Source organism: Sminthopsis crassicaudata, chromosome 4, assembly GCF_048593235.1.
Source record: "Sminthopsis crassicaudata isolate SCR6 chromosome 4, ASM4859323v1, whole genome shotgun sequence".
NCBI classification, from domain to species: Eukaryota; Metazoa; Chordata; class Mammalia; order Dasyuromorphia; family Dasyuridae; genus Sminthopsis; species Sminthopsis crassicaudata.
The window spans coordinates 30702758-30730677 of NC_133620.1; the positions used below are offsets into that span (position 1 = coordinate 30702758).

At 43.5% G+C, this 27920-nt stretch overlaps 1 protein-coding gene across 11 annotated transcripts in view; it reads right to left on the reverse strand.

Annotated features, from left to right (window-relative positions):
• Positions 1-17869: 17869 nt before the first annotated feature.
• The window catches only part of LOC141541773 (uncharacterized), a 74497-nt gene continuing 64446 nt past the window's right edge, over positions 17870-27920 (reverse strand). For 7 of the 11 annotated variants that reach the window (XM_074266220.1, XM_074266219.1, XM_074266214.1 and 4 more), the window contains 7 exons: positions 27616-27755; positions 27236-27301; positions 26107-26225; positions 24676-24799; positions 19989-20060; positions 19632-19775; positions 17870-18342 (listed from right to left, as the gene is read on the reverse strand). In XM_074266220.1, the coding sequence (XP_074122321.1) occupies positions 18259-18342; positions 19632-19775; positions 19989-20060; positions 24676-24799; positions 26107-26225; positions 27236-27301; positions 27616-27755 (749 nt within the window). In that variant the 3' untranslated portion in view covers positions 17870-18258. The remainder of the gene's footprint in view (positions 18343-19631; positions 19776-19988; positions 20061-24675; positions 24800-26106; positions 26226-27235; positions 27302-27615; positions 27756-27920) is intronic. The other 4 variants (XM_074266215.1, XM_074266216.1, XM_074266212.1 and 1 more) reach the window with 1 other exon arrangement.

Consider the following 27920-nt stretch of genomic DNA (forward strand, 5'->3'; position numbering starts at 1 on the left):
GAGAGTGTGAATGAGTGTGTGTGAGTGAGAATGAGTGTGTGTGTGAGAATGAGTGTGTGTGTGAGTGTGTGTGAGTGTGTGTGAGAGTGTGTGAGTGAGTGTGTGTGTGAGTGTGTGAGAGTGTGTGTATGAGTGTGTGTGTGAATGAGTGAGTGTGTGTGTGAGTGTGTGTGAGTCAGTGTGAGTGTGTGTGTGAATGAGTGTGTGTGAGTGTGTGTGAGAATGAGTGTGTGTGAGAATGAGTGTGTGTGAGTGTGTGTGAGTGTGAGTGTGTGAGAGTGTGAGTGTGTGTGAGTGTGTGTGTGTGAGTGTGTGTGTGAATGAGTGTGTGTGAGTGTGTGTGTGAGATGAGTGTGTGTGAGAGTGTGTGTGTGAGTGTGTATGTGTGTGTATGTGAGTGTGTGAGAGTGTGTGAGTGAGTGTGTGTGTGTATGTGTGTATATGAGTGTGTGTGAATGAGTGAGTGTGTGTGTGTGAGAATGAGTGTGTGTGTGAGTATGTGAATGAGTGTGAGTGTGTGTGTGTGTGAGAGTGTGTGTGAGTGTGTGTGAATGAGTGTGTGTGAGTGTGTGTGAGAATGAGTGTGTGTGTGTGAATGAGTGTGAGTGTGTGTGTGTGTGAGAGTGTGTGTGTGAGAGTGTGTGTGAATGAGTGTGTGTGAGTGTGTGTGTGTGAGAATGAGTGTGTGAGTGTAAGTGTGTATGTGTGTGTGTGAATGAGTGTGTGTATGAGTGTGTGTGAATGAGTGTGTGTGTCTGTGTGTGTGTGTGAGAGTATGTGTTTGTGTCTGTGTGTGTGTGTGAGTGTGTGTGAGAGTGTGAATGAGTGTGTGTGAGTGAGAATGAAGTGTGTGTGTGTGAGAATGAGTGTGTGTGTGAGTGTGTGTGTGTGTGAGAGTGTGTGAGTGAGTGTGTGTGTGTGAGTGTGTGTAGTGTGGTGTGAGGTGTGAGTGTGGTGTGTGTGAATGAGTGTGTGTGAGTGTGTGTGTGAGTGTGTGTGAATGAGTGTGTATGTGTGTGTATGTGAGTGTGTGAGAGTGTGTGAGTGAGTGTGTGTGTATGTGTGTATATGAGTGTGTGTGTGAATGAGTGAGTGTGTGTGTGTGTGAGAATGAGTGTGTGTGTGAGTGTGTGAATGAGTGTGTGTATGAGTGTGTGTGAATGAGTGTGTGTGTCTGTGTGTGTGTGAGAGTATGTGTGTGTGTGTGAGTGTGTGTGAGAGTGTGAATGAGTGTGTGTGAGTGAGAATGAGTGTGTGTGTGTGAGAATGAGTGTGTGTGTGTGAGTGTGTGTGTGTGAGAGTGTGTGAGTGAGTGTGTGTGTGTGAGTGTGTGTGAGTGTGTGTGTGAGTGTGTGTGTGAATGAGTGAGTGTGTGTGAGTGTGTGTGTGAGTGTGTGTGAATGAGTGTGTATGTGTGTGTATGTGAGTGTGTGAGAGTGTGTGAGTGAGTGTGTGTGTATGTGTGTATATGAGTGTGTGTGAATGAGTGAGTGTGTGTGTGTGTGAGAATGAGTGTGTGTGTGAGTGTGTGAATGAGTGTGTGTATGAGTGTGTGTGAATGAGTGTGTGTGTCTGTGTGTGTGTGAGAGTATGTGTGTGTGTGTGAGTGTGTGTGAGAGTGTGAATGAGTGTGTGTGAGTGAGAATGAGTGTGTGTGTGTGAGAATGAGTGTGTGTGTGAGTGTGTGTGTGTGAGAGTGTGTGAGTGAGTGTGTGTGTGTGAGTGTGTGTGAGTGTGTGTGTGAGTGTGTGTGTGAATGAGTGAGTGTGTGTGAGTGTGTGTGTGAGTGTGTGTGAATGAGTGTGTATGTGTGTGTATGTGAGTGTGTGAGAGTGTGTGAGTGAGTGTGTGTGTATGTGTGTATATGAGTGTGTGTGAATGAGTGAGTGTGTGTGTGTGTGAGAATGAGTGTGTGTGTGAGTGTGTGAATGAGTGTGAGTGTGTGTGTGAGTGTGAGAGTGTGTGTGAGAGTGTGTGTGAATGAGTGTGTGTGAGTGTGTGTGAGAATGAGTGTGTGTGAGTGTGTGAATGAGTGTGTGTGTGTTGAGTGTGAGAGTGTGTGTGAATGAGTGTGGTGTGAGTGTGTGTGTGTGAGAATGAGTGTGTGAGTGTAAGTGTGTGTATGTGTGTGTGAATGAGTGTGTGTATGAGTGTGTGTGTGAATGAGTGTGTGTCTCTGTGTGTGTGTGAGTGTGTGTGAGTGTGTCTGTGTGTGTGTGAGAGTGTGAATGAGTGTGTGTGTGAGTGTGAGTGTGTGTGAGTGTGTGTGAGAGTGTGTGTATGAGTGTGTGTGTGAATGAGTGAGTGTGTGTGTGAGTGTGTGTGAGTCAGTGTGAGTGTGTGTGTGTGAATGAGTGTGTGAGTGTGTGTGTGAGAATGAGTGTGTGTGTGAGAATGCGTGTGTGTGAGTGTGTGTGAGTGTGTGAGTGTGTGTGAGTGTGAGTGTGTGTGAGTGTGTGTGTGAATGAGTGTGTGTGAGTGTGTGTGAGAATGAGTGTGTGTGAGTGTGTGTGTGTGAGTGTGTGTGTGTGAATGAGTGTGTGTGAGTGTGTGTGAGTGTGTGTGAGTGTGTGTGAGAATGAGTGTGTGTATGTGTGTGTGAATGAGTGTGTGTATGAGTGTGTGTGTGAATGAGTGTGAGTGTGAGTGTGTGAGTGTGAGAGTGTGTGTGTGAGTGTGTGTGAATGAGTGTGTGTGAGTGTGTGTGTGAGAGATGAGTGTGTGAGTGTGAGTGGTGAGTGTGAGTGTGTGTGAGTGTGTGTGTGTGTGTGTGTTGTGTGTGTGTGTGTGTGTGTGTGTGTATGAGTGAGCCCATGTCATGTGTACGACTGATGGGGAGAAGACCAGATCTTGTATCACCTAAGCGGACGCTGGAGCCCGGGTGTAAAAGAAGCCGTAACACTAACCAGGCTGATGATGGGAGCTTCTTTAAGGCTCCCAGGTCAGCTCTAACTCGTAGCCAGCAGGGATCCCTCCTCAAAGGGCATCTTGCGGACTTCGGGTGGGGGAGGCAGCTCCTTCCCACTGTGGGAGAGGAAGTCTTCTTGACATCTATTGTAACTGGACTTTTGGAAATGTCTCCTGCCCCTGTTACTTCCGGATCTGTCCCCGGGGACCAAGCCCACGGAGGACCCTTCTCCCCACAGCCCCCTTCGAACAGAGCTCTTCTGTCCCCTCTCCACGTCTGGTTCCTTCAGGCTAACTCAGACCTGAGGCCCTTGACCATGCCGTTGCCTCCTTTGGACACTTCTAGTTTCCCGATGTCCTCCTTAAATCAAGGTGCTCAGAAGTGGGCACCAACTCTAGCTGGGCTCTGCAAGGGGCAGAGGACAGAGGGGCCCTATCGCCTTCTCCTCCCTAGAAGCCCTGCCCTGCCCTGAGCGCCCCTGCCTCCCAGGTCACGCTTCCGACGAGCTTTTGGGGGAATATCCAGACTTGTGTCCTGGCCACTTCTTTCCACACTCTGAGTTCCCGGATTCAGCCATCCCACCGGCCGGTTCTGTCAGGATCTAACTCAGAATGGATGGAGTCCCCCTGAGCTGGTGGCCTGAAATCCTGCCCGAGTCCTGGATACTCTCTTCCTGTGTCCCTACTCACCACCAGGGGATTCATGAACTGTCCACCCTGGGTCGCTCTCCTTGGTAGAGGGCATCAAGGCCAAGTAAGAGCTGAGCAGAGCAGAGCTCCTCCTCTCCTGGAGCAGGGATCCCAGATCTCTTTTCGGGCTTCTCTGTCCTGTTAGAACCAGGACCATTCTTTTGACTGTGGCCTGGCTCAAGTTTTATCTCCGAGAAATCGAAGTTGCTTGTGAATTCCCAGGGAGAGGCAAGGAAACCATTGTCACTGGATTAAAGAATGTATGTTGGAGAGGAAAGTGGGGAGGAGACTGGAAAAATAAGCGGGGACTGGGTTATAAAGGGTTGTGAATACCTAGAGGCAGTTAGGCGGCACAGCTGATAGAGTTCTGGGCCTGGAGTCAGTAAGACCCGAATTCAGATTTGGCCTCAGACGCTTGTTAACTGTGTGACGCTAGTCATTTACTCTCTACCTGCCTCAGTTTCCTCATCTGTAAAATGGAGATAATAACAGAACTTACTTTGCAGGGTTGTGATGAAGATCAAATGAGGTGATATTTGTAAAAAGTTTTTTTCCTAGTATTTGGTATGCAGTAGGTGCTTGATAAGTGCTTGTTTTCTTGCTTTTATGAGGAAAAACTAGCCCACACATGGATTAGATAAAGCTCCTGCACACATATACTGCCTCTGAATGACTGAATTCCCTCTCACTGGAGCTCTGCAAGCAGAGGCTGGATGAGCCCTTGTCGGGTATCTTGTAGAGATATGGGTGGGATTAGGAGGATTCTGAAGTTCCTTCTACCTTGGATGGACTGAATATATCTGAGCACTTTAATTTCTCCTAAGGCTTCCTTAGATCACAGACACACTCAAGATTATCTCTGTTTTGCTTGTTTCCTCATTTCTGGAGGGCTTGTGCCCTTGGCAATGTTGGTGGGATCAGAGAGACAATGTGCTTCCCCTGGGGAGGGAAGCCCTCCATGCTCCTGTAGAAAGGAGAGGAATTCTCTCTTTACCTGCTCTTCCATCCCATCCATCCCCTCTCACTGCAACGTTCCTGATCCAGGTTATCTGGCCAGCCTTGGACTTTAGACAATACTTTTCTTTCCTGTGGAATGGCAAATCTTTCCTCTCTACAGTAATTGCCTCTCAAAACTGTGGAGAAAAAATGAATGAAAGAAAGGGAGGAAGGAAGGAAGAAAAGAAGTGAAAAAGAAAGGAAGAGAGAGAGATGGCAAAAAGGAAGAAAAAAGAAAGAAAAAAGGGAGAAAAAAGAGGGAAAGAAGAGAGAAAAGAAAGAAGGGATAGAGAAAGAAGGAAAAAAAGAAAGACTTCCAACAAACGAGCCTGCCACTCTGCTCCCCTGAGTTGCTCAAGGTGATGCTCCCCTTGCCTTAGGGGGCTGGGTGCAGCAGACCCTACTTCCCTTGCCTAGGTTTGTTTAATGGTGTGAATAACAGGAAGTGTGAGAGCCATCTCTAGTGGCTGGGATATGTGCCACAGCTCTCAAAGCTGTGCAACATACAGGGCCTGGAGTCACAAGAGGACTTTCACTGGCTATCTGTTTCTGGTTCTCGGGTTGCCTGCCACCTTCTAAGTTTAACTAGCTTTGGGTTAATTAATGCTAATGGGGATAGCAGAACCTCAGGGACACCAGCAAAGAGAGAACAGGACCCGGTGCGATGGCAGGGCTAGATTTCACATTTTTATTTAAACATACACACTGGTTTTTGAAATCAAGAACACTTGATTGAATTTCACTTAACTGGTGACTTCTTCAGTTCAGCCCTGATCCTATAAAGTTGGCTGATAGAGAGAGTGTAATCCACCTCCCCACGGGAGTCAGAAGCCCAAGGCCTCCCACTGGTTGGGTGTGATTAAGGTGGGCCACCTTCGGAGCTTCTGGACTTTCCGCAGAGTCTGAGGGGGTTTTTGCTATTTAGCAAGGATGCTATGGAAACTGAATGCCATCCCCTGGGTGATCACACACAGGTGTTCTGTCACTTCAGAGCCCCCGAGTGCCCAGAGAGCTTGAGTGACCGAGCTCACAGTCCCTGATTCAGTGGCCTGAGATTCCTCTGAGTGAGTGAGGAAGCTCTGTTCTTTTCCCCACCAGACTGAATTCCTTTGGACTTTTCCTCCATATGCCTGTGTGTGTGCTGACCTTCTTCCCCCTCCTTTTAAGCTTCCTTTTATGTCTTCCCCCATTAGATTGTAAGCTCTTTGGGGGAAGAGACTGTCTTTCTTTTTTGCATTTGCAACCCCAGTGCCCAGTGGTCTTTTTCCAGTTCTCCTCCTCTTTGTCTTCCTCCTTCTTTTCATCTTTCTCCTCTTCATCCTCCTCCTCCTCTTCTTCTTCTTCCTCCTCTTCCCTTCTTCTTTCCTTTTTTGGGGGAGGCCATCAGGATTAATGACTTGCCCAGGATCACACAGCTAGTGCCTGAGGCTGGATTTGAACTCAGGTTCTCCTGACTGCAGAGCCCACTGTAGCTCGATGTATCTGTCTCTGTCCCCATTCATCTGCACTTGACACTGTCATTCACATTCTGCTCCCTTGAGCTGTCATTCTATTGCTGTCTCCTGCTTGCTCAAGCTTTCTCAGTCTCTTTTGTCAAATTTTCCGTTATGCCTGCTCACAGAGGGTTTCCTCCAAAGCTCTTCTGGGCTCTCTTCCTTTTTCTGTTGAGACTCTTTCATGTACGGCTCTCATTGGCTTCCGTGGTCTCAATCATCATCTCCAAGTATGACTCTCAGAAGGCTTGGGTCACCCCAACATCTCTTCATACTTTAAGACTGTAATTGCCATTAGACATCCCAAACCCGAGACGCTGTAGACATCCTAAACTCGATATGTCCAAAATTGAACCCCTTATCTTTCCCCCCAAAGCCTTTCCCTCTCTTAACTGTCCTAGCATTGTGGAGGGCACCGCAGTCCTCCCACTTACTCAGGCTCCAAATCTAGGTGTTGTCCCCGACTCCTCAATCCTTCCTCCCCGCTGTACTGTAGAGAGTACTGAGTACAGTATATGCAGTCACAGCCATAGAATCCTATCTCCCCTAGAACACAACCGCCAACCACATGCAGACCCTTATCACCCTGTGCCTGAACCATTCCAATAGCCTGTTGGATGGTGAAAGAAATGTATATGATGTATATAAATGTATATATGTTTATACGTCTCATTTTGTACTGAAGCTTCACCTTCTCTCATGTGGTGGGAAGCATGTTTAATAACAAATCTCTGGAACTGTGATTGGTCATTGTGCTGATCAGAGTTCCAAATCTTTATTTATTTTTACCATATTGTTTTCATTATATAAATTGTTCTCCTGGTTCTGTTCACTTCATAGTGCTTTAGCTCCCCATATTTTCATGTACGGGTCTCATTGATTCCTGTGGTCTCAATCATCATCTCCAAGTAGATGACTCTTTCAGAAATTCTAGCTGTGTTTTCCTTGAAACTAAACTTAAGGGTATTTTGTTGTCATCCTCTTCTGGGATTACACTTGAATATTCTTGTCACAGTAATAGCTTTTTATGGTGCGATTTTTTCTTTTTGTTTACTCATTCTTCCAATCAAATTCAGGAGTTTGAACTTGATTTGAGGGGTATTTTCTGTATACTTCTGAAGGAAAATTTTGGGCTGGTCCTAGTGCTATTTTCTTGAGAATATCGAGTGTTGTGTTATTCAGGAATCATAAGGCTAACTCAGGCTGGAGACCTCTGGGCTTTTAGCACTTCTAGAGCAATCTAATTCAGGGTAAAGTCTGATCACCATCCTCTAGTCTGAGATCAGCACATTCCTGACCTGGGTTTGGGTCTGAGCAATAATAAGTTGCTGCTGTACTCAGCTCTCATCAGCCAGCTGGGGAGTTCAGTTGCTTCACAATTGCAGACCTAGATTCTCCCCTTTGTCCTGGGATTCCTGTGCTAGTTCCTCCTTTGCAATCTTCAAACTAGGCCACAAACTAGAACCAAGATCTCTCTTTCTTCCTGAGGTCTGAGTGATACTAGTGCTACTATGATTCCATAACTTGATTCCTGCTGTGGCTCCTCACTCTTGTTTGTCTGATCTGAATTTATAACCTAGAACTGGCTAGTGGACAACAAAGTTGCCATGTGCCACCTGTTCTGGGCTAGTGGACAACAAAGTTGCCACATGGCATCTATTCTTAGTGAATTACAAAGTTTACCACATAGCATCTGTTCCTGCTTCCTTCACAACCTCTAGGGGTCCTGATATGGGTTCTCTTTCCAGGGTCCTGACGTGCTCCCTGTGTCATTCTATTGATGAGGCTCCATCACCGGGGTTTACAGCTCTCTCTCTCTCTCTCTCTCTCTCTCTCTCTCTCTCTCTCTCTCTCTCTCTCTCTCTCTCTCTCTCTCTCTCTCTCTCTCCTCTTTCTCTCTCTCTCTGTCTCTCTCTCTCTCTCTCTCTGTCTCTCTGTCTCTCTCTCTCTTTCTCTCTGTCTCTCTCTGTCTCTGTCTCTCTCTCTGTCTCTCTCTCTGTCTCTCTCTCTCTCTCTCTCCTCTTTCTCTCTCTCTCTGTCTCTCTCTCTCTGTCTCTCTCTCTGTCTCTCTGTCTCTCTCTCTCTCTTTCTCTCTGTCTCTCTCTGTCTCTCTGTCTCTCTCTCTCTCTCTCTCTCTCTCTCTCTCTCTCTCTCTCTCTCTCTCTCTCTCTCCCCTCTTTCTCTCTCTCCCTCTCTCTCTGCTGATTTGAGCTGGAGAACTGGAATCCTTTTTTTCCCCTTGGGTTTCCCCATCAAAATTCGGTCTGGTGCAGTCTACACATGTCTGGGGGAGTTGGGAAGATGGGGCAAAATACTTGTTTTTCTTCCTGATCCTCTGCCTTTTAGTCTTACTGTCTCTCCTCTGAAATGACCTCCACTTTATATTACTTAACATCTTATTGATAGAGTTTTTTGCGTGTTTCCTCTTCTATTAGGCAATAAGCTCTTAGAAGGCCTTAGCATGGTGCCTGGCATATCAAATTAGATATCTGTGAAAGTGCTTAGCACAATGCCTCACACTTAGTGCTATATAAATGCATATTCTCTTTCCTAACATACATACAGTAAGTGCTTAATAAATATTAATTGAATATTTCACTGATGTGTCAAAAGTCAACTGAAGGGAATGAGGAAAGAACATCTGTGTCTTTAAAAAAACATACAACTATTTATTCTATTCTATTATTTATTTTAATAATATATTACTTTTCCAATTACATGTAAAGATGTTTTTCCACATTCATTTTTGTAAGATTTTGAGTTCCAATTTTTTTCTCTTTTGAACATTTGTTTCTCTTACTCATACTTTATTGATGATTAAACTGTTTTCTTTTATAGGGAAAGAAGGCAGAAAAGTTTTCCAGCAAAGTAGGATGTTTGCTGCCAAAACACACATGGCAAGAATAATATTTGTGCTGTGGAAGACAGAAATGTTCATACGACAAGGACCCAGATGAAGCCGACTTTCTCCCATCATGTGGTGGATGTCAGTTTTCCCCCAATTTTGTTCCAGAGTTTGGTAAGGAATCAAATGAATTTGGACCTCCCTTTAGGAAAGAGGAAGGGGCAGGTACAAAATGCATTTCACAGAGAGAATGGAGACTTGAGCAGCTAGTGAGACCCAGGTTGCCCAGATAATTTGTGGCAGAGGAGGATGTTAGTGGAGGGAGGCACTCCCCTGAAAAAGGTGAAGGTCCCTGAATCCAATTCTTCTTGTGCAGCAAAAAATTCGGTTCTGCACACATATATTGTATCTAGGATATACCATAGCACATTTATCATGTATGAGACTGCCTGCCATCTAGGGGAGGGGGTGGAGGGAAGGAGGGAAAATTTGGAACAGAAGTGAGTGCAAGGGATAAAGTTGTAAAAAATTACCCATGCATATGTACTGTCCAAAAAAAGTTATAATTATAAAATTAATAATAAAAAAAGGTGAAGATCCTCCCTGCTGTCCTATTTTTATTCCTAATCATAAGGCTTTGGCCCTCATTGATCCAATCCTCCTGTTACCTTGTTGTGTGGATATGAACTCACAGTCCCTATCTTGGAGTGATCTGGTTGCCTCCACAACCCTCTTGATTTCCTAGCTTCACTTTCCAGATTGGGGTCTGACCTTTGCTCCCTCTGAGATCTTGGGAAAGTCCCTTCTCTGGGCCTGTTTCTCCATTTTTTAAAAAAAGAGGCTTAGACTGTATTAATTTTCAATAGTACAGCATTTCATCTGCTGCAGTTCTTGTCCAGGTAAATGCCCTTGCTGGGGCTAGGCTGCTACTCAAAATTTGAATTTGCTCCAAGGCAAATTTGCCCTGATTTTTTTTTTTTATTAAAGCTTTTTGTTCTCAAACATATGCATAGATAATTTTTCAACATAAACCCTTGCAAAACCTTGTGTTCCAATTGTTCCTTCCCTTCCCCCATCCCCTCCCCCAGATGACAAGTAATCCAATATATGTTAAACATGGTAGAAATGTATGTTAAATTCAATATTATTGCCCTGATTGTGTGGGGAGGCAGAGTGCGAGAGAACTCCTGTATTTATTTATTTTATTTTCAAAATATATACACAGGTAGTTTTCACCCTTTACCTTTGGCAAAATCTTATATTCCAATTTTTTCTCTCTTTGCAAATAACCGAATATATATTAAACATATGCATTTCAGCTATAAATATACACACATACAGCATATCCATGAATAACATTTGCCATTTGCCCTTGCAAATTTTTCTCTCCCTCTCCCATCCTCTCCCCTGGATGGCAAGTAATCCAATATATGTTAAATATGTGTAACTATTTTATACATATTTCCACAATTATTTTATTTTTTAAAGAAATAATTTATATACTAAAAAAATCCACAAGATATAGAAAGAGGAAGAAGGAAATAAGCATTTATTAAACTCCTCCTAGGTGCCAGGCATTGTATTAAGCACTTTACAAAGACTCCATGAACTTTGGGAGTCACCCTATAGATAAACCACATAATCGCATTTTCTTTTGCCTGGTATAGAACAGACCATCTAGGGGCTGTGCCCTCTTTCCCTGGCTCCTTCCTGGAGAGTAGGCCCTTCCTGTGGGCATGCTTCCTTCAAATCTCCAAGTTGGCATTTATTTTCCAGGGTACATGATGCACAGAGATGGACAGAAACAATCCAGGTAAAGGGAGATACATACAGAGTAACGGTAAAAGGCTGGAGCAGAACCTACTATGCTTCAGGTGAAGTAAAAATAAGCAGGGGTAGCCCTCCGCATCTCAGATCAAGCAAAAGCAAAAATTGATCTAATTAAAAGAGATAGGGAAGAAAACCGTATCTTCTTAAAGTGTAGCATTGATAATGAAGCAATATCAATACTAAACATATATGTACCAAGTGGTGTAGCATCTAACTTCCTAAAGGCGAAATTAACAGAGCTGCCAGAAGAAATAGACAGCAAAATTATAATAGTGGGAGATCTCAACCTTGCTCTCTCAGAACTAGATAAATCAAACCACAAAATAAATAAGAAGTTAAAGAGGCAAATAGAATACTAGAAAATTTAGGTATGATAGATCTTTGGAGAAAACTAAATGGAGACAGAAAGGAGTACATTTTCTTTCTGGAAGTTCATGCAACCTATACAAAAATTGACCATATATTAGGACATAAAAACCTCAAACTCAAATGCAGTAAGGCAGAAATAGTCTCCTTTTCAAATCACAATGCAATGAAAATTACATTCAATAAAAAACCAGGGGAAAATAGACCAAAAAGTAATTGGAAAATAAATCTCATACTAAAAAATGATTAGGTGAAACAGCAAATCTTAGACACAATTAATAATTTCACCAAAGAGAATGACAATAATGACACGTCAATCCAAAATGTGTGGGATGAAGCCAAAGCGGTAACAAAGGGAAATTTTATATCTCTAGATGCCTACTTGCATAAAATAGAGAAAGAGAAAACCACTGAATTAGGCTTGCAACTAAAAAAGCTAGAAAAATAGCAAATTAAAAACCCCCAATCAAACACTAAACTTGAAATTCTAAAAATAAAAGGAGAGATTAATAAAATTGAAAGTTAAAAAACTATTGAATTAATTAATAAAACTAAGAGTTGGTTCTATGAGAAAACCAACAAAATAGATAAACCCTTAGTAAATCTGATTTAAAAAAGGAAAGAGGAAAATCAAATTGTTAGTCTTAAAAATGAAAATACCCCAGAGTTGTTAGCATAGAAACAGCAAGCTTCTCCAAGGGCCATACATACCCCTCCTTGCTTAAGTTTAGAGTAAATCTAGGCCCCGACGATTCTGTAGGACCACTTCTGCCAAAAAGTTTAGGGAGTTCTCCAAGAAGGATATGTGATCTTCCAGATGCTTTAAATCCTGGACCACCATGGTCCAGCTAACAGCTGGCTGTCACCATGGATCAGGGCAGCGGTCCCAACAGCCATGGACCCTGCTAGTCCTAGTCCCACCAGAAGGGGGACAAGAGTAGTAGCAGTCCTCTTTGCCCTATCTAACAGACCAAAATGTTCTTCAGCCCTTTCCTCAGAGTAAGATAAACCTGAGGGAGCACTTACACAAGTAAACAAAGCTCAGGGAATTCTTCCAAGCTAAAGGGAATCCACTGATACAAGGGGTTAATCCCATGGTACATGCAAAAATAGGACCCTGCCAGGGCCCATATTAGAAAGTTTACAGTATTTTTATATGAGGGAACCTCGGGAACCACTACCCAGTGCTTTCTGTACCAGAGTACTCCACATTGTAACCTTCTGATTTGATGCACCTGCCTCACCCTCCACCCCTTCCAAATTAACCTGGAAATGTGGGCGGTGCACTCTGGGGGCAGGTTCTGGGCCCAGAGTGAAAGATTCCCGATGGAGTGGGCCTCTTCCCCCAGGTGGCATCTAAGCCTATGCCCACAAAGTGAGGGGGGACCGGGTCCAGGCAGAGCCAGCAGCTGTGGCGAGGGTGGAGCTGGTCAGGTGTATCAGCCGGTGTATTCCATCAAGGGCTGACATAAAGGTGTCATAGGGAGACAGTGGTCCTCCAGGGAGTGGAGACTGAGGGGGTGTGGGGACAAGTGTCGTGGTTTCCCCTCCCAGATGAGAAGTGGTCGCCAATGGTCTCAGGAAAACCAGGGGGATGAATAACTATCCTATGGGAATGTTTTCCCTCAGGAGGATTATTCTTTGGAATGTGAGCAGGGCTCCAAAATCTCTTCCTGCCGCATAAAACCTGATACCCCAGGTCTTCCCAATCCCCAGGCCTCATTGTACCATCCTCTCATTGTGACTGCAAGGGGATTCTGACACTGTTGTGGTGGTGTTAACCTATGTACCTTAATGTAGGAGTCCTGACCTCCCTCAGAGAGCCAATCTGCTGAGGTCTTACAGCCCCATGATCCACAGTGGTACTGGCCCGACCCCTGACACTTAGTCCATCCACCGGGCACATACAGTACTGGGTTTTCCCCAATCCTTTCTCCATGCTCAAGGACCCACATCCTTGGGGGATATGAAGGGAGGGCCGTGTTCCCACACTCCCTTCCCTTTACTTGGAAGGACCATTTTCCATGAGTGCTGTACAACAATGTCAGTGGGAGGGAGGGGAATTTCAAGAGCTTCCCAAGAGTTGGTATAGGTCCAGGTAGAACCATGGCTGCCCGAAAGTCTCATTCTGGGCCGTCACCTCTCTCCCAGTAGTTCTTATTAGGGTCCACACATATCTATGGGGAGAATAGCTGCTGGGCTTCCCCAATAGGGTGGGGGAAGAGGGAGGATCAGACCATAAAGGGGGATAAGGCACGAAAACACCATCTTCCTGAGTCAGTCGTGCAGGTGAGGACCAGGGCAAGGCCTCACATGCGAACAATGGATCCATGCTTTATGATCCGCCACCTTCACTGCTGAGGGATTGGAGAGGATGACCTGACAAGGGTCGGTCCCACGGGGTTCCAATGAAGAGCCACGAGGAAATGTTCTGGTCAGGATCCAATCACCCGGTTAGAGGTTCGGTCCAGCACGCGGGGTGGGGGAGGCTGGGCAGAGGTGCGATAGAGATCTCTGACTGCTGCCCAGGTGTCCTGGAGAGCCTGTAGGGACTTGAAAAGGGAATCATTAGCAACATCATAAAAGCTGTCCTGCCCCATGCAGGGAAGAATGGGGGTGGAGCACCGAATAGGCTCCTACTCAGGTCTCGCCAGCTCCCAATGGAGCTCAAAAATGTGCTCCTTAAGTGTCCTGTTCATGGCTACTACCTGACTCAAACTGTGGTCCATAGGCACACTGCAGATGCCCTTGAATCTGAGGGCCTGTGCCAGGGACTGAACAACATCAGAAAAAAAACTGGGCCATTGTCAGACCCGAGGGAGAAAGGGAGTCTGAACCAAGGAATAATCTCAGTCAAAAGTATCTTGGCCACAACCAAAGCAGATTCAGATTTTACAGGAAAGGCTTCCGGCCAACCTGAGAAGGTATCAACAAAAAGCAAAAGAAAATGTCCTTGAACCTGGATTTCCATGTCTGTGAAATTGACTTCCCAGTGTTTGCCAGGTGTGAGTCCGCACAGACGCAGGATGGGGGGATGGGTAGTGTTCACCCTGGCACAGGTCGGAAATCAACGGGCAGCACTCTCAGTGAGGGATTTCTTTCCAGGCAAGACAAAGAAACAGCAAAGTGGATCATTTAAATGAGTCCCCTCTAAGTGAGTTAGAGAGTGCAGTTCTGAAACAAAGAATAGTTCAAGGCTTTTGGAAGAATAACGCGTCCTTCTGACGGGCACCACCAGCCTTGGCCATCAGCCGGGCCAGGAGGATCTTGAAACCCATAAGAGGGTTGGTTGCCCATAAGTTTCATTGAGCTCCCCCATATCAGGAGTTAGCACATGTACAAGTAACTAGGCCTAAGTTATATTAGTCCTAAGGAACAGGAGAGGGGTTTGCAAACGGGAAATGAGGCAGAACAACTCAGGGAAACTAAGGCAGTGCCATTTAGGGAAACTAGGACAGGACCATTAAGGGAACTATGGCACAAGAGTTCAAATCATTGAATTGCCTTCCCCTAGATAACTGGAAGGTCCCAGAGCCATAATGTTGACCAACTCTATTGAGGCAAATAAACCAAAATAGAAGTAGAAAAATATAAGGATTTATATGGTAAGGGCAAGTCTCTCCCTGACAACCCCAGAGTCAACAGCAGTACAAAGGCTGTCTGTTGCAGCATGACAGATGGAGCATCATTTCAGCCAGAGAATCCAGTTTGAGATGGACAGTTCACTATGTTAGGTGGCCTGCAGTCATTTGTGCACTTAACTCAGCCTCTGCTTATATAGGGAGTAGCAGAGCTCGAGGCAGTTGTGCTGCCCATTCGGAGGGGCACCCCACTCCAGGGGAGAAGGGTAAGGCTTGTAGTAGCTCCATTTGTCCCTACATAAAGGAACAGACAGGACTGCCACTAGGATACAGGTTCCTGAGCAGAGCTATGAGAGTATGCATAGTTAGACCATCAAGGCAGGCAAACTCTGAACTTTTAGAGGTCTGAAACATCCTTTGACAATTCTGAGATACCAGTTAAGAAACTGGAGTTACAGGCCTGAAGACTGCCAAGTGCCAACGTGCCTGATTTCTGGTTGTCTTTTAAAAAAAAAAGTCCCAAACATTGAGTCTGCCAGGGCAACTCCAACAAAATAAGGGGTTTCAAAGTTAAAGCATCAAATAGCCATCACATGTAAAGTTCCTATACATCCATAACAGCAAGAGTTACACAATTTGATAATTTCCATCCCAAATCTTAAACACACAGTAATACAGTTGTAATTTTACTAATAATTCACCAACCACTTTCCCATTTCCCCCATATCAGTCCAAATTACATCAAGAGTAGGGGTGATGGTCTCAATCTAAGTTTCTTCAGGCTGAGATATGGGTGAAGACTCTCAATCCATGCAGGGGGTGGGGGTGGTGTGCTGATAGCTACCAAAGCTTCAGATAGGCCAATCCATTTCTCAGAAGAGGTTCAATAGTCTGTAATTTGACCAAGATCTAGAACAACAACAGCAAAAACCCAAATCTAACAAGGTTAGATAGAACAGTCTGAGATAGAAAGACTTGATTTACCAGACTGCTGCCAATTGTAGAGAGGCAGCAGCTGAATTTGCTTCACAAGGCAGGCAAATGGTTGAAAGAGCATAACTGATAATGAGACTGTTACAGAACTTTAAAACTAGCAGGAATCATTGGATTTCCTGAGATGAAAAATTGTTGATGAGACTATTTCAGGACTTCAAAACTTGCAGGAATCATTGGATTCTTGGCACATGAAATACTGGACAATAAATTCATTTTGGACTATTGCTAGGACTTATGGATTGTAAAGTCCGGACTAGCTCCCTGAAGGGCTCAGAATCAGCCAGAGTCAGGATAAACAAAAGTCCTTGCTCCACGTTGGGCTCCAAAATGTAAAGTCCTGTTGTCTCTAAATTGTAAATCATTTTCTTGGGGGCAGGTTTCTTGGGGAGCTTCTGGAGGCAGCCTTCCTTTCAGTTCAGTTCAATAATCCCAAAATGCAGCCAGGAGTTAAAGTCCAGATCCTATATTGTGTCCTTCAAAATCTTGAATCTTTTCCTGTCAGAATGTCTCCAGCCAGCTTCAGTCTCTAGCTCCCTCTGAATCCAAAGCCTCCAGCCACCGCGACATGGAAATGAATCAGACTCTGCCTCCAAGAGTGTGGGATTGTGGGTTTCCTAGAAGTCAATCCTAGTAGTGAATCTCCAGGAAGTCCATGAGCAGGTTTTTCCTTTAGACTTGTGAATCTGCTCTTGAACAAGTGTCCCCAGCCAGCACCGCTGTAGAATCTCAATCACCTCTCCTTCCTGAATCCTGGCTCCTTAAATTCTCCCAGATAATGGGCTTGTGGGAACTTCTTACAGAACTAATGAGTGAGCTCCTTTAAAAGTATAAACTCCTTTAAAGGTGTGAACTAAGCACATTACCTTGTCTCAAGTTCTGGCTCATAACATCTGCGAGAATCCTAACAATGGACATGTATAATTCCTCATGTTGATTCATGTTATTTGTCACATCACTACTAGCCTGTGTTACTTTGTGCTTATGTAATTTATGTAATAATGTGTAATACCTCCCTAATCACTAATTTGATTTGATTTCCCATTTCCTTTGGTGTTTTTATCTCCCTTCCTAAGACGTCAGGGAGGGTGTAATCACCTCCTTTTATGGTGTTTTCTCCCCTTTTTGAGGAATCAGGGAAGGCTGATCACCTCCTTTTTTGGGGTTCTCACCTCCTTGACAAGTCAGGGAAGTCATGAACACCTGTGTTCTAAAAACAAAAGAAAGCAGATGATGTTATAGGCCAGAACTTGAAACAAGGTACTAAGTGGAATTGAGAGGAGACAATGGTTAAATCTAGATTAGCATTGATTTAATCCTACAACAAATAATGGTTTCCTCATGATATAATGATTGGTGTATATTCAGTGTGGAGCATATAAGTAGGACTGAGAACCACAGAGAAGAAGCTGGCAGAGGCAGAGATAGCAAAGGACGGGCGACAGGAGCTCAAGCTCTTGAAACCAAGGAGAGAGACAGGACTCCAAGAAAACTAGCCAAATTGCAAGGAGACAAGACTTTGAATGAGATAATAAAGGATTTGGACTTTAACACCTGTCTGTACTTGTGGTGATTACTGAACTAAAACAAAGAGACCCCAAGAAAACCAAAGAGAATATTACAATATCAAGTTAAAAAGCTTTTGTACAAACAAAACGAATGCAGACAAGATTAGAAGGGAAGCAGTGTTCTGCCTCCTGGCCTGTGCTGGCCTCCTCCAGCCTGATCAGGACAGACCTTTTAGAGTGATCTTCCAGATTATCTTCTGCTGGTAATTTGTTGTACTCCCAATATTCGTGGATTCTACCAGTCAAGCACTATTTCTGAGGCTGAAATAGGTAATTAGTAAGCGAGAGTAGAAGGGAGCTCAGAATGAAGCCTGTGTCCTCTCCGCCATCTTGGCTCTGCCCTCCCAACATTTCTTCATATATAAAATGGGAGAGGGGGGGAGCACAGTGCTAAAATGGTCTGTCAGGTCCCTTCCAGACAACAGTCATTCCTAGTCTCTTGTAAATAAGTCATTGGTGTATGAATGACTGAATAAATGGATGGATGGATGAAAGCAGCAATCTCAGACCAATGGGCCCACATGGAATTATTTTGGATGTTTTAGGAGTGTAACAAAAAAGCATTCTCTGCTGTAAACTTTGTTAGACAAATGGCAATTCATTTCTTTCTTTTTTTTTTTTTTTTTTTTTTTTGCTGAGGCAATTGGGGTTAAGGGACTTGCCCAGGGTCACACAGCTAGGAAGTGTTAAGTGTCTGAGACCAGATTTGAACTCAGGTCCTCCTGAATTCAAGGCTGGTGCTCTATCCACTGCGCCACCTAGCTGCCCTGGCAATTCATTTCAACGGCAATATTGAGCATGTCAAAGAAACCTGACCAGCCAGAAAAGTCCAAATTGAAATAGAAAGAGAAGACTTCTAGAGTTTCAGTTGAGCTGACGACTGATGGGTCAGAATCTTGTAATCCAAGCCAAGGAGGAAGCAGCACATGGTGGTAGATTGGCTCATAACTAATGGAGAGTCATAAAAAGATTTGTTGATCCGTTTAGTATTATTCCTCAATCTCAAAGATTTCTTTGAAATCCTTCTCAAACTTTTCCTTCATCTTTGCTCCCAGATGACCAAACTGGTTGTCCTGAAAGAAAATAAGAGCTAATGTTTACATAGCACTTTGCAAATATTATATGATTTGGCCATTACAACAATCATGGGAGATAAAAATTATCATTTCTAATTTATAGATGGGAAATGGAGGCAGGCAGAGGGTAAGTGACTTGCCCAGGGTCACACAGAGGTAGCTGAGGTAGAATTTCAGTTTGGGTTTTTCAGACTCCCACACCATGGTCTATCAATTGTGCCACCTCACCATTTAGATCAAAGCTTCTTAAACTGTGATTTGTGGTCCTATATGGGTTCTACAAATGAATGTGGGAGTGGTGAGAAAATGAGGAGGAAGCAAGTGATGTGCTGAGTTCTATGGTAACTGGCTAGAGAATTGGTAGGTATAGGCAGCAAACCCCAAATTGGTGACCTTTGTTTTTTTTTTTTTTTTTGTGTGTGTGTGTGGTTGTTTTTACCCATCATTCCTTTCTATTCTATCATAACATAAATAAATACTGTGGTCTGGATGGATTTCCTAGCACTTGTATCTACTGTGGAAGAAATCCAGAATTTTGCTAGACAAGTTAGATTTTTTCCTCCCTCTGTCTTCAGGGATGAGCCTAATGACAATAATTAACATAAGTAAGATTCTGTGGACCTCCAGGCTCACAGAGAATACTCGCTCTTCCCTCCTGGAGAAAGGGACAAGAGTTTTGAGGCTCCTGGCCATGACATGTTTGTGGTTCACTGTCCAAGATCCTCCAACGACCATGGCTATCCAGGCCTATAGCTTCCTGTACATAGTTCAGTTCCAGAGAGTAATTTTCTATCTCCCTCAGTAGTCCAGGTCAGAGGACCAGCCAGACCTCAACACTGGACTTGAAATGGGGAGGGGAAGAAGATTAGCCTGGGAAGGAGATGTCTAGGAAGAAGTATCCAGAAATCAAGGAACTTAGAGAAGTTTGGCTTTGGGAGTGAAAAGAATCATCCAGAGCAGGCAGTCCCCACCAGGGCGCCAAATGGGAATAAGATGGGAGACCAGCCCCTTGTATCCATGGGAGCTTTAGTAAAGGATGGTGAAGTTTATTGGAATCACAGTGGATGCTTCCTACCCAGGTGAGGTGAGCAGTGGGCCAGGAGGCGGGCAGCCAGGCAACAAGGACGAGGGCACAGAATATGGTGTCAAGTCAGACACCGAGTGGTCCGAACAGATAGCAGAGAAAGAAGATGAGAAAAAGTGAAGGGAGAGGCAGTAAAGAGAAGTCAGGGTCTAGAGCCAGGGTTAGGAGGCCAGGGCATGAGGAAGCAGGCAGTGCTACTCACCTTGTTAAATTTCTTGCAGTTGTTAAAAATCAGGCGCATATCCAGGACAAACCCCTGCACTGTATTATAGGTCCCTTCACTGAGCCGCTTCTTTATCAGGTCCAGCCACATGGGTTCTCTGACACATTTGGAATACGCCGTAAACTGTTGACAAAAACATGGAAAGATCCTCAGTTCCCACATAGCGGCTGCTTCCATCTGGTGAAACAATCAGGAAGTCCAGCCCCACACGAAAAGCAGGTGAATCCAAGGTACCTAAGGTATCAGCACTTTGGGCTACATATTTGGCAACATTATTTGGCTACGAGGTATTCTTTCTGTTCTGGGAAGAATATTATTTGAATCACTGTTACTTACATTACGTGGATCTGTAGCAAAGAGCATACTTTCTCTGCAGCAATACATTTTCATCAGGAGATATTCACATTTCTGCAAAAGATAAAGCTTGTGTATGAGACAAATAAAGCCAGGACAACTGGGGAGTCTCACCTAGTCTCCAAAGACTGAAGACCTGATGCGTTCAGTGGCAAGCTGACCATGCTAGTGAGGTAGCAGAGGAAGGGAGCTCCTGGATGTTCCCTTATTTGACATGAGTGACTTCATTGAAGATGAGGTCTTGTCTACTTCCATATGAATGGACATCTGTAACGAGCTGTCGTCTCTAGAAGCTGCTGGATCGCTCTCTGGGAAGAGATCTGCTGTGTCTACTCAAATCTCTCAGACAGATTCTTCTTCCTGTAGTGAACCGTTGTCTCCAGGCAGTTGCTGTTAACTCTTGTCCTTAGAAGTGACTTCCCTTCCTGCAGAGAGCCCCGTCAAGCCAGATGTAATGCAAAGTCTTCCTTCTTGAATCCTGGCTCTGAATCTCCTCCAGCTCTTATCCTTCTCCAGGCCGATCTGCTCTCTGGGCCCAGTGCTGTCTCTTTTTATCCTCCCAGAGAATGGGCGTGGGATAATGCAAGGGCTTCTGGGAAGAACCACCCCAGCCAATGAGCTTGCCCCCTCTATCAAGTCAACCTGAGTTCTCACCTTCTAATTGTCCAGAAAACCTCAGTTCTCACTTAGTAATCCTAACATCTCCCCCTTTCTTTTGATTTAGAACATAGGACAGTCATGACCTTGAAACATAAATCCATCAATATGGGAAGTATTACAGATAATTACATAAATGACCTTGAAACATAAATCCATCAATATGGGAAGTATTACAGATAATTACATAAATTACATAAGCACATAGTAACATAGTAACGTAACACATGCTAGAAGTATATAACATAATCATAAATTGAAAATTTATAAATGTCCATAAGTCCATTGTCCATTAGTCTCATCTTGTGTGAGGAAGTCCAATGATTCCTGCTGGTTTTAAAGTTCTTTAACAGTCTTCTTATTATCCATGCTCTTTCAGTGTCAGATGTTTCTTAGATCTTCTCCTTTATTTTGAGGTCTTTCTCTTTTTCTGTCTCTCTCTGATGGATAAGGCGAATATGACTCGTTGGCACCCATCTGATTCCTTCTCCTGCTGAAGAAATACAAGCAAACCCTCTCCCCCAGGCAGTTAACCTATCTAATTACCTTCTATTTACCACTTTCTAAATCTCTTCTCATCATCTGGCAATTACATTGGAATTGTTTGCACTGGACATAGCCCTGTTGGTTTAAAAGGCCTGTATTCTCCCCAAGTGTAATCCATTTTTGCAATCTGATTGCCTTTTGGCTCACTTATCAGGTAATCCCTTTCTACCATGTGATTACTTTTCTGCTGGTTGATCAAATCAGAGTCCTGACCTTCTAAAGGCTCTTTAGGTGTAACATCAGCTGCCATCATGCCCCAAGTCTTTTTTGCCTGGGGCCCTGGATCTGGGCCCCTCATCCTATTTCCCTGAATTAGCTTACACTCTGATGCCCAATGGAGTCCTCTGTTGCATTTTGGACATGGGGTTTTAGGTCTTCTCTCACCCTGTCTTCTCACTGTATCTCCATACCTACACTGAGCTCTTAGATGCCCAATTTTTCCACATTGAAAACATCTCCGAGTTTCTCTAGAAGTCCCTTGCCAGGAGGGACCCTGTCTTTCCACGTTCATCATTGTCCGGGTGTAAAAAGCATTTGTTCCCACTGTAGCACAGCGTCTTATGATCTCCTCTAAAGGAGCATCTTTGTCTAATCCCCATATAATTCTTTTGCAAATCTCATTGGCATTTTCCTTAGCCAGATGTCTGGTCATTATTTCTGTAGCTGAATTTTCTCCAATAGTTCTTTTGACAGCAGTTTGCAAACGTCCCACAAAATCTGCAAAAGGTTCATTGGGACCTTGCTGTATTTTAGTGAAAGCCTCTCCACGATCTTTCTGTCCAGGAAGGACACCCCAAGCTTTTATTGCAGCCTTAGCAATTTGTTCATATATTGTCATGGTATAATCAGTCTGTTCTGAATTCTCTCCATACCGACCTTCACCAGCCAAGTGCTCAAAAGTGAATTGTGTGTTAACTCCTATTTCCAAATTGCATCTGACTTGAATTTTACATAATTCATGAAATTCCGAAAGCCATAATAAATTTTCTCCAGGTTCCAGGCATATCCTTGCTATGGATTTCCAATCATTTGGGGTTAGGACTTCATAAGACAAACCATCTAGTAACATTTTAACATAAGCTGATGTAGCCCCATAAAGGGTACAACCTTTTTTCAAATCTTTAATTTTATTCAAATCTAAAGGTGCATATCTTCTCCTTTTTTGACCTACAGAGTCAATATTTTCAATCACAGGATATGCATGTATAAAATCACTTATATCCTGTCCTTCTCTCTTAGCTTTAATCAATGCTTTTTCTAATCTTGTCATAGGCTTAGGCTGCTTCACAGGCAATTCTGTTTGTGTTTCTGCCTCTTCCTCTCCTCCTTCTTGCTCCACCCCTGAAGGGTTAATTGAGGGAGGAGATGGGAGGTGCTCCTGTTGCTGTTGCTCAGAATTGTACTTAACTTCATTGTTATCTGATTCATCCTTTTCACCTAGTTTAGTTGACACTTCCCCATTTTGCTCCTTCATCTCTTCCTTTAGAATAACATTGTTTAAAGCCAATTGGATTACATTGTATATATGAATTGTATCTTTGGAAATTGAGTTTGGCCTGGAATTGTAGTGTTCACCTAATTGCTTTCCTACTAATTCCCATTCATCTGGATCCAATTCTTCTTCCAGAGAAAAAGAAGGACATATAACCTTCACAGTTCTTAAAAGTTCACTAATCTCCTCTAAAATTATAATCAATCCTTGGCTTTTCATAACCTTGATGATGCTCTCTAAACATTTTCCTTGAACAGAAGGTGTTTGCCCCATTTCACTATAAGAGATTCCTGGTTTAGCCCTTAACAAGTTAAGTTCCTTATTTATCTATTAGCACGCTCACTTAATCTTTAACAAAGTTTCCTCGTTACTCACGGTTCTGGGTCAGAGAGACTGAGATCTAGATCAGAAGCTTTTCCACTGGAATCAGGACTGTGTCTGTCCCTGTTCGGGCGCCAAATTGCGAAGGTCTGGTCTAGCTCCTCTTGTCAGGATAAGCAAAAGTCCTTGCCCCACGTGTGGACGCCAATTGTAACGAGCTGTCGTCTCCAGAAGCTGCTGGATCGCTCTCTGGGAAGAGATCTGCTGTGTCTACTCAAATCTCTCAGACAGATTCTTCTTCCTGTAGTGAACCGTTGTCTCCAGGCAGTTGCTGTTAACTCTTGTCCTTAGAAGTGACTTCCCTTCCTGCAGAGAGCCCCGTCAAGCCAGATGTAATGCAAAGTCTTCCTTCTTGAATCCTGGCTCTGAATCTCCTCCAGCTCTTATCCTTCTCCAGGCCGATCTGCTCTCTGGGCCCAGTGCTGTCTCTTTTTATCCTCCCAGAGAATGGGCGTGGGATAATGCAAGGGCTTCTGGGAAGAACCACCCCAGCCAATGAGCTTGCCCCCTCTATCAAGTCAACCTGAGTTCTCACCTTCTAATTGTCCAGAAAACCTCAGTTCTCACTTAGTAATCCTAACAGACATCCCCTTTAACTCTGCTGTTTGCCCTAATTATGCCAGGCCCACCAAAAAACAGAGCCCACCCATTCTGGACCCTGAGGCCGACAATAGATAAGTAGATTAGAAAGTATTCTTTCCCTGACTTGGAATCTCAACAGTCTGCCCCTAAGACCAGTGACTTAATGGCTGTGGCCCCAACATAACCGTGTATTTTCAAGCTTGTGGAAATAGCTTTAGAACTGATGCGAAGTGAAATGAGCAGAACCAGGAGATCATTGTACACGGCAACAGCAAGACTCTACAATGATCAATTCTGATGGACATGGCTCTTTTCAACAATGAGACGATCCAAACCAGTTCCAATGATCTCGTGCTGAAGAGAGACATCTACCCCCAGAGAAAGAACTGTGGGAACTGAGTGTGGATCTTTTTGTTGTTGTTTGCTTGCATTTTGTTTTCTTACTCATTTTCTTTCCTTTTTGATCAGATTTTTCTTATGCAGTAAGATAATTGTATAAATATGTTTATATATATTGAATTTAACATATATTTTAATATGGATTGCCAGCAATCCAGAAGGAGTAGGGGGAGGAGGGGAAAATTTGGAACAGAAGTCTATGCAAGGGTCAGTTTTGAAAAATTATCTGTGCATGTTTTGAAAATAAAAGCTTTAAAAAAATTTAAAAGGCAATAGCTTTAACCCTGACTTCCACTTGCTTTTCTCTGCCTTGTCTTGGAACAGTGATCAAAACGATCCCTTTTATTGATTTGTATCCTAAAAAAAATTGGTGCAGGGCATTTTCTGTTTACAAGACTTCTTGGTATTTTGAAGATGCACAAAGTGGGCCAAGTCTCCTTTGCCCTGAAAGTCAGGGGTCTGAGTGAAATGGGAACATTCCAGTCACTTTCCTAGTGACCAGACTGTGTGCACATGTGTCTGTTTCTGTGTGTTCATGGCAGCAGAAAGGCTGATGGTCACTATGCAGTCAGAAAGGACCTGACCTTCACAAGGAATAGCATCCTGACTTACCATCTGCTGCTCAAAGCACATCTGCTGTTTTAGAACCTCCGATTCCAATTGGCAGGATTTATTGTCTGGGCTCCTCTTCTCCTTATTCTTCCTTATTATACAGAACGTGCAGAACCACTGTGTACTGAGAGGTCAAAGAAATAGTCAGTCAGTAAACATTTATTAAATACCTATTATGTACCAGGCATGGTACTAAGTGCTGGGAATACAAACAGAAGAAATCACAGTCCGTGCCATCTAGCAGCTCACTCTCAATCTAATAGGAGTGACAACAAAATAGGAGGTAGAAGGTTTTTAGTCCTCTGGGTAAATTACTCATGTCTCCTGACTCCCTAACTCAACAGTTCTTTTTTTTTTTTTTTTTTTTTTTTTGTTTGTTTTCAGTTGATTTTTATGAACACATTGAATATGAGCAGTAAACTAAATTATCATTTAAATTCCGTTTTTACAATAAAGATAAAATGCAAAAAAAATTTAATTCATATTTAATTAATTTAGTTACTCCAAAGTGGTTAATAGAAAGAAGATTCTTATTCATTATATAATGGAATGGAATGTCTGAAATGATAGTCTCCACCAAAATATTTTCACATGTTAAATATTTATTGAACATATCCTTCGTAACTCAACATTTTCTTATTCCACTATGACTGAGGACCTTTGTAGATTCTCTTCTATGCCTTTGGGTCCATGAATATATATCCTATACCTTTGGCTGATGCCATCACTCACATTATTATTAATTATATATATATCATATTACACTATATATATACAATATCATAATTATTGATTATTATAAATAATGCCAATTCTTATTAAGAATACAATGGGCATCTCCTTCTCTCCTTCCTTTTCTCTAAAGGTCCTTGGCCAGTTATGGCACATTAGGCTCCATCATCCCATTCAAATGACTAGTACTCCAGCAAAATAATTGTATGGACGTGTATACATATATTGTATTTAACTTATACTTTAACATATTTAACATGTATTGGTTAACCTGCCACCTAGGGGAAAGGGTGGGGGGAAGGAGGGGAAAAGTTGGAACAGAAGGTTTTGCAATTGTCAATGCTGAGAAATTACTCAGGCATATATCTTGTAAATAAAAAGATATAATAAAAAAAAAGAAAGAAAAGAAAAAAAAATGACTAGTACTTCTTTCCTGAATTACTACGGGTCAAATTCAGAGCTGTGTGCATTGATGTGGTCATCCCGTCTCTAGTATACGAGTCCCTATACTATTCCTGATAGCTAACACAGTTACATCTCCGGGAAACTGGCTGTCCCCAGAGCCATCAATTTCAGGAATATTTCCCTTATAGAGGGGTTGTCCCTCTAGCAAATAGCCCGGGACCCTGGAAGCTTGATATCCACGGGGACCTCACAGCTGCCCCTCCAGACTCTACATACTGAACAATCTGATCTCACCAATTCTCCTGTGAAATAGCGGGGATGTGGCAGTCCCCATGGAAGGATCTGGGACAGGAGTCACAGCAGAACAGTTTGCCTCCATCTGCACATATGGAGCACTCGTCACTATTCTCTGGCTGAAAAGGAAAGAGGGAAGAAAGTATTACTTGTGGATCTGAGGGATCCGTTTGATTTTATACTCATGAAGATCTTGACATCTCCCATAAAGAGGTAATCTATGACCCAAGAAATATAGGAGAAACCACACAGATGGATGAGATAGGGAAGAAGTAAGTGACTCTGTTGTAGGCTTGGATGTTTCTCTAGCTCCTCATCTATATCTTCTTTCTGTCTCAGTGGTCTAGAGTGTATCTCACTGACAACATCACTTATGCAGCTGCTTCCACTGATCTTCACTATACTCTGCTCCTGTTTGATTCTACCTTCTTAATGTACCATGATAACTTCTTCCCCTCCTTTTTTCTCCCTTTTGAATTAAGAATTCCTTTCTCACCAAGGCCCAGTGCCATCTATGAGTCCACAGATCATCTGGAAAATAAGGATAACCATAAGACTGACTTCCTAGGAATTATTGTGTGGAGATAATGGGATATTTGTAAAGCATTTAGTAGGCTTTAAGAGATTTCATATACATGCTTGATCAGGTAGATGGCACAGTGGAGAGAGCACCAGACATGGACTTAGGAAGACCCGAGTTCAAATGTGGCTTCAGAAACTTACTAGCTGCGTGACTCTGGGCAAGTCTTTTAACCCTGTTTGTCTCAGTTTCCACATCTAAGGAAATGGCAAATCCCAAGTGGGATCACAAAGAGTCAGACATGACTAAAAAACAACAAAATAGGCGTGCTAATTTTTTATCCCTTCATGAAATTTTTAAAAAATGTGCCTAATGATATGAGGTGAGCCATGAGAGATGGAAGGACTGTAGAGTGAGTCTGTGGTTTGGATTCACATCTTGGCTCTTCCACTGACTCACTGGGTAACTGGGGCAAGTGGATGACCCTTCCTTAGCCCCTTCTTCCTCATAGGTACATGAGAAGGTGAGGAAATCCCAACCTGGGTCTTACTCTGCTAAGAGAGGGACACAGACAGGGTAAGTAAGACAAGGGAGGAACATGGAACTCACAAAGATGTCCTCCTCCTTGCAGATGGCACAGCTGCAGCTGCTTTCATGAAGATTCAAAATTTTGTTCTGTTAGAGAGAAGATGGAATAGCATTAAAAGAGTTTCCCATGAGGGCACTAAGCCCTTCCTTTGGGCAGATTCTTCCAGAGAGGGGAAAACAGCTGACACACTAATCTCCCTCAGACAGAGCTACTTAAACTGTCAACCCCACTGTGGAGGAAAGTCAGAACCATATCAGAGGGCCAAAGAGGAGAAGCAGGGCCGGGGATGCTTCTGGATCATCTGACTTTCCTGTAACTTCATCTGCACTGTCCTCCTCACAAGCATGCAAGGTGTTGGGTTGCTAAGAGTTCCAGGGAGAAGCTGAGCCTAGGAGCCTACCTCAATGAGGCACTGGAGAGGTAGTCTACCACTGTAGATACTCTGGGTCCAGGAAGCAATCTCAAACTCAGGGTCCTTGGCCAAGAACTCTGCTGGGGTGTACCACCCTGACTCTGTCTGGATGCATTTTCCCCTATAGGCTGTAAAACAAACAGAGGGAGAGACTGTGAAGAAAAGGAAAATATGGCAGCCCTCTTGCCTCAGGCTCAATCTTCAGTGTTCATGACCTGTCTGAACTGTCCGTGATCCCTTCCAGAAGGGAAAAGACCATCAGGAATAAGACATTGCAGAATAATCAAAATTAC